This window comes from Chelmon rostratus, chromosome 11, assembly GCF_017976325.1.
Source record: "Chelmon rostratus isolate fCheRos1 chromosome 11, fCheRos1.pri, whole genome shotgun sequence".
Taxonomy (NCBI): domain Eukaryota; kingdom Metazoa; phylum Chordata; class Actinopteri; order Chaetodontiformes; family Chaetodontidae; genus Chelmon; species Chelmon rostratus.
Genome location: NC_055668.1, coordinates 15,429,651 through 15,435,731, shown reverse-complemented (window position 1 = coordinate 15,435,731; position 6,081 = coordinate 15,429,651). Strand labels below are relative to the sequence as shown.

At 39.3% G+C, this 6,081-nt stretch overlaps 1 protein-coding gene across 3 annotated transcripts; it reads left to right on the top strand.

Moving 5' to 3' along the window:
• The first annotated feature begins 1,564 nt into the window (after positions 1–1,564).
• On the top strand, positions 1,565–5,908 carry LOC121613684. Of its 3 annotated transcripts, XR_006007209.1 has the most exons (10): positions 1,565–1,658; positions 1,961–2,281; positions 2,400–2,693; positions 2,793–2,892; positions 3,157–3,254; positions 3,376–3,410; positions 3,712–3,768; positions 4,162–4,236; positions 4,364–5,550; positions 5,648–5,908. XR_006007209.1 is itself a non-coding variant. In XM_041947257.1 (9 exons), exons 1-9 carry the CDS (start codon positions 1,613–1,615, stop codon positions 4,409–4,411), a joined length of 1,071 nt encoding a protein of 356 aa, XP_041803191.1. In that variant the 5' UTR covers positions 1,565–1,612; the 3' UTR covers positions 4,412–5,908. The 3 variants fall into 3 exon arrangements, 2 of the variants coding, with proteins under 2 accessions (XP_041803191.1, XP_041803190.1); XM_041947257.1 differs by having other exon boundaries at positions 4,367–5,908; XM_041947256.1 differs by having other exon boundaries at positions 4,364–5,908.
• The last annotated feature ends 173 nt before the right edge of the window (positions 5,909–6,081 follow it).

The following is a 6,081-nucleotide window of genomic DNA, read 5'->3' as shown; positions in this document are numbered from 1 at the left end:
TCTTTGCAAAATATTTGACTGTATGTCCATATTTGGACTGATCCCACAACAAATGAATTAAACATTTTAGGAACATGATCAATCTACTGTATGGTACATTGTAGTTTTAAAATAATTACACTTAGTATGAATTGTTGACTATAAATTACTAAATCTACATCATCTTGGCTAATGATATTGTACTGCAGATGATACAGACAGTTTGGTCCAGCACGGCAAATATGTTTGCAGTGGTGAGTAATGTAAGTGTTGTACAGAAGGGTAAAAATAAACCTGTGAAAAACAGCCACAAACTTTTAAACTCTCACAGGAAATGAATAAGATAGTGAAGTTATAGTCAAAATGAACAAAATTATCATGCAGAAGACAGATGACAACAAAAAACTGCAGCATAATGTAGTAAGATTAATGTCAGATTCCAGATCTATCCATCATGAGGCTCACAGACAGGGAGTGATCCTGCTCTACTCCAACATTGTTCATAATCAACATGTAGCAGCCCAGAAGAAAGTAAACAAAACAACAAAACCAAATTTTGTTTAACACCACATGAAAGAGGACAGTGCAGTACATTTGCTTACATTTGTACTTTCCCCTGAAATTGTGTCACTTTGACTGCAAACCTTATCCAGCAGAACATAAACCTGAAGAGAGTGTGACACACAGTAGCTTTGTGATCAAGGATGGTGTGCAACATGGGGTATGTGACTCATTTTAAACTCGTATAGGCATCTTAATAACTCAGCACTGTTGTTAGTCCAGAATTATTCAGCATTCTCTTGACAGTGCTTGTTTTCTCTCATTAAACTGAACCAGCAAATGCAAGCGTGATCTACAGCACACTACACACTAAAATATGTGCTATTGAAGAGAAAAGATGGGAAAACACGAATCCTGCAAGTACGGCAACACTGATGAAGTGAATCCTGCAGTCTGCATTTGAAACTTACAATTTAGAAGTGTGTTACTTTAAGCAAAGAGCGGGGAGCGGGGAAGTTGTTCTTTTTTTCCCCTTCAAACAAATGCTTACATGTTAGAATTCAGGAAAGCAAGAATGGCACAGTGGTGCTACGTTGTGACTCAGACATTTAATGTGATGCAGGGACCTTCCCTTTCCTGACTACCTGTCACTTTCAGTCACTGTGTCATAGCAACAGTTTAACAGTTTAAATATGAACCAAAAGCTGTGATGTGGCACTGAGGTTAACATGGTTAATTCATTTACCAAGATCCTCCAAATTTTGCTACTTTATCTGATCATCTCATTTTTGATTAATGATCTCCAGTACATCTAGTGTTGGATGGAGTAGGACAACCACAGGCTTTGCTTGGGGTGTGGTATAATATAGGGCATGATTAAGAAACAGCACACTCAATTGCTGCATGAAAGAAAGGAAAATAATTCTAATTAATTTGTGTTTTGATTGTCACAACAAAGTGTTTGCCCTCATTATTTGTTCGTCGTCATCAAACCAAATTAATGTAACTGCCTAAAGAGGAGGAGGAAGAGAGATTTCAATAGTTGCTTTTGCATGTTTTTGAGTAGAGGAAGTAGAGAACTAGTCAGTGCATTGTGTTGCGTGTTGCTTTGTCTGACTCTGCTCTTGGTGACATGGCTGTTCGTCTCAGACTTCTTCTCATCCTCACCGGACTCACAGGTCAGTCAGGGATCATGAACAGGGGTCCTGCACAGATGTTTAGTCTTATGTTTGAGCTGTCATCATGTCAGATGAACAATACACGAGTAGTAAGATACAAAATTGTGTAATTCTTTAGATGTCAGTCAGATGAGTAACAGCAGTTTGTCTTCGAGTTATGCATAATTTGGAGACAGTTACGTATAATCTGAAAAAACAGTAAATACAGTATAATCATTTTCAGTAGGCAAGAAATATGATATTATGAATAGTGTTTGCTGTACTGTATATCCAGTAAAATGCTGTATTTGTTCTTGTTGCAGGAATTCAAGGCATAACTACAGTCAGTGAAGTGTCAGTAAAGGCTGGAGGCTCAATCTCGATCCCATGTCTCTATGGCTCACAGTACAGAAACCATGTGAAATACTTGTGTAAAGGATATTATTTTCGCCACTGCTCATATGTAATTAAAACAAACCAACAAAGTTCAGGAAGGTTTTTGATCTCTGATGACAAAAACCAAAGAATCTTCAATGTGACTATGAATGATTTGAGGAATGCAGACACTGATTATTACTGGTGTGCTGTGGAGATTAATGGAGGGCCAGATGTTGAAAAGTATTTTCACTTGTCAGTCACCAGAGGTAAGAGCCCTTAAAGCATCTTTATTCAAATCCTTTGTGGGATTTTAACAGTTTTTATTGGTCTGGAGACTGTTATTAAGCTACCCACAATTTTCTATTGAATTTGTTTTCCTTTAAGATTTGCCCAGACTATATGTGGACCATCAGGAGATCACAGGATTTCATGGAGAAAAAATAACCATCAATTGTTCCCATCGTAACTCTGGAGAAATGAAGTGGTGCAGGCTGGGCGGCTCCTGTCGGAGCTCATCGGGATCATTAGATGGAACAAGCGTGACCATCAATGTGAGACCCGGTGTTGTTACTGTGACGATGAGCGAACTGACAACAGACAGCAGCGGCTGGTATTTGTGTGTCCAAGGAGACTTACAGATGCCAGTGCACCTCACTGTTACTGAGAAACCTACCACGAGTAAGTACTAAATGTGCAAAACAATTTGATTTAACATAGAAGAGGTAAAATAAATATTGTCATTTTATTCTACTTGTTATTGTCTGTTTTGGATTATAGCCACACTTGCAACAACAGCACTTTTAACCACCACTGCTGAGCTTGTGACTGTCACCACTGGTTTTAACACACCAACGACAGTTCAAGCGGAACTGCAAAGGTCAGAAGGCTTTGCATTCACAAACACTATTGAGAGAACTGTGGCCATTTTGCGGTGAAATAAACCAAAAGTTGTAAAGGAATCTCTATACACATATATGATAATTAAGACTGAGTGGTAATAATTAAGGTACTACAACATTATGTAGGGTTTTACCTTGTAATAAGACAATGAATCGAGTTTAAATTATAGCATTGTTTGAACAAGAGCATTCTGGTTATCCTAATTATTTTTCATTGTCTGCTTTTTTGATGTATGCTGCAGTGCTTCAATTGACCTAAAGACCCTCATTATCCCTTTGAGCTTGATGATCGTCGTTGTCATGGTAACCTTGTCCATCTGGTTCATGCTGAAAAAGCTCAGTAAGCCACGATGAATTAAATTCATACCAAACGCATATCTTTGTCATTTTGAAATGTTTATTTGTAATACATGCCATTATGCATGCACAGAGTAACAGGAAATGTATTGTTTCACTTTTAGAGAAAACCAAAGAAGCACCATCAGCCATGACAACGGTAAGATGCGGTTTATTTCCCAATTTCTCACACAGCTAGAAGGAGTTCAAATGCAGAAGTGTGAGACTGGTCATTTGCTTACGTGAGAAATGAAGAGTAAAGCCTTCACAGAATTTATTGTGACTTTGCAGAAATTCTGCAGGACTGCACTGTGACATTGCAGAGCGCGATAACGATATTAGCCTTTATTCTCCTTTTGTAAATACAATTGTGTTGAAACTGTATGAAAGTGAAATTATAAGGTGAGAAAACTAATGGCTTTATTTCATTCCATTGCATTTGGTTTGCTCCTTCAACACAGGCTGAAGAGGAAATAACTTACTCTAGTATTGACCACATGAAAAAAACTTCAAGACAGGTAATCCATAACTCCAGAATTGTCAAGAAAAAAATGGAATATGTCAAAAACATTCAGAGATCTCCTTTTTCATTATTGCATAGGCTGCATGGTTGTACCATTGAAGACAGATATTTGTTTCTATTAGAAAAAACACATACGTAATTTTTCCATTGTGGATTTTTGTTAATAAGAGAAAACAGTAATCGCTATTAGAATTCAGTAAGAGATGCTATGTTTGTCACTAAATGTTTTCCATGTAACCTGCAAAACACAAAATTTATATTGCACAATACAAGTACACTAAAGAACATATAGGTGCACCATAAAATCTTATTTCATCATCTACAATGGAATCAATCAGAAACAGAAAGTGATCATCTCATTCATAGCTGTCTCACCTTCCTCTTGCAGCCACGACATGCTGAGACCGATGTGGACGTAATGTATAGCTCTGTGGTTACCATGAGGCAGAAAAGGGTACGAAAGGTACATATTAGGAGAACCAAGTCTCATGCTGACTGTCGCATACTGCTGTTAAGTAGTGTCTCACAAATTTTGCTCTCACATTTTGTTATTCTTTCCTCACGGTAATTTGTTTCTTCTTTTTTCCCAGCAGGTTGAAGCAAAGGATGAGAATGTCATATACAGCACATTGGTTTAGCACGAGCACAGCTCAGCACCTCACCTCTGCTTGTCTGTGTGTCTTTGAATCTATTTGGTTACAGTTGGATGACTGTTGTTTTTTTTTTAAGGAGTGTCACAATTTGCTGTCTGTGGCGTTATCATTTGAGTGTGCAGTAACTCCTCTCTACTTTCGCGTCTTCTGCATTTCAAAGTAGCCCTGCCTTGTGTGTTTAAGTGTCGACAATACCATTGACAACACAAATCTTGGGCTGTGAACTGTTGTATTATTTATTGTACTAGAGCAAAATATTTTAACATAACTGCCATCTCTGAAAACAAGTGTTTGGTTTTAATATGCATAAATGCCCATCCAAACATAAAGAGCTTTGTTTAGCAAAACATCTGCTTTAATTGTTTCATATTTGCTTACAGAATAATATTTTGTATTTCATATGATCAGACTGATCACATGAAGACCATTTAACCACCAGTGTGTACCTAAAAGAACATAATAATAATTATAATAATAATAAACTTCCAAGCCAGTGTTAGACCTCACCTTAGATTAGCTGTTTGATAGTGTTTCCTGGATGTAGCACTGTGCACAGATGAGTCGCTGTATGTTGGAGACGACCTCCGTAATCAACTGTTGCAGTGTCTTAGCAGTCGCTAAAACTTCTAGTGAGCTATTACTGTTAGCTACTCCCAAACCTCATCAGAGTTTTTGTCACTCAGTCTTCTTACAAATGGTTGATTTGGCTGCACAGCTACAAGAGTATCCTGCAGCTAATGAAATTAGCATACCGTGGCTAATCTTGCATATAAGTACTGTCCTTTCATGAAAAGGGCGCAGGAGCAGGAATGGTCCGAGTTCAGTAAACATTTAAGGTGCAATGTGTAAGAATTTTAGTTGAAAACATTCAAAAATTAACTAAAATAATTAGCAGAATGTCAAAATGTAAAAGTTCAGATGTATGGCATAGACATCTAGGTAGTGCGCTGCAGACATATCAACTGAAGTTAGCATGCTAACCAGCTAGCCTTGGCCCGTCCTGTCTTTGCACCTGAAGAAGCCATAGTCAGTCGCTGTAGTGCCCAGTCTGCCGTCAGTCCAACAACCCAGAGGTGGTTTCCTTGTCAGGATTGGCTCTTAGCCTGCAGGGGCTCTCTCTGGAGGTGGGTGCTGACTAATGCCTGACCTCCCTCTCACTCCTCTCCTGCTTCATTCCTCTCCTGTCACCTCCTGAACCCATCGTGTCATTGTTGTCCCCAGAGTCAGAGTCCTGGACGGAGTTGCTGTAAATCACCTCGGTACTGTATTCTGCGTTGTGAAACTGACCTCCATTTCCATCCTGATCAACTAATTTTTACCCCTTATTCCCCTCCACCTGCTAGTTTTAACAAATCTACTGTGTATTTTGCCAGTGCTGCACGGTGGCTCGGTGGTTAGCAGCGTCGCCTCACAGCTAGAAGATCCCCGGTTCGATCCCGCCTGGGGTCTTTCTGTGTGGAGTTTGCATGTTCTCCCTGTGCAGCGTGGGTCCAAAAACTTAGGTTAATTGATAACTCTAAATTGTCCATAGGTGTGAATGAGCGTGTGGTTGTTTGTCTGTATATGTAGCCCTGTGGTAAGCTGGCGACCTGCCCCCTGCCTTCGCCCGAGAGACGGCTGGGATAGGCTCCAGCCCCCCCGTGACCCTGCAAAGG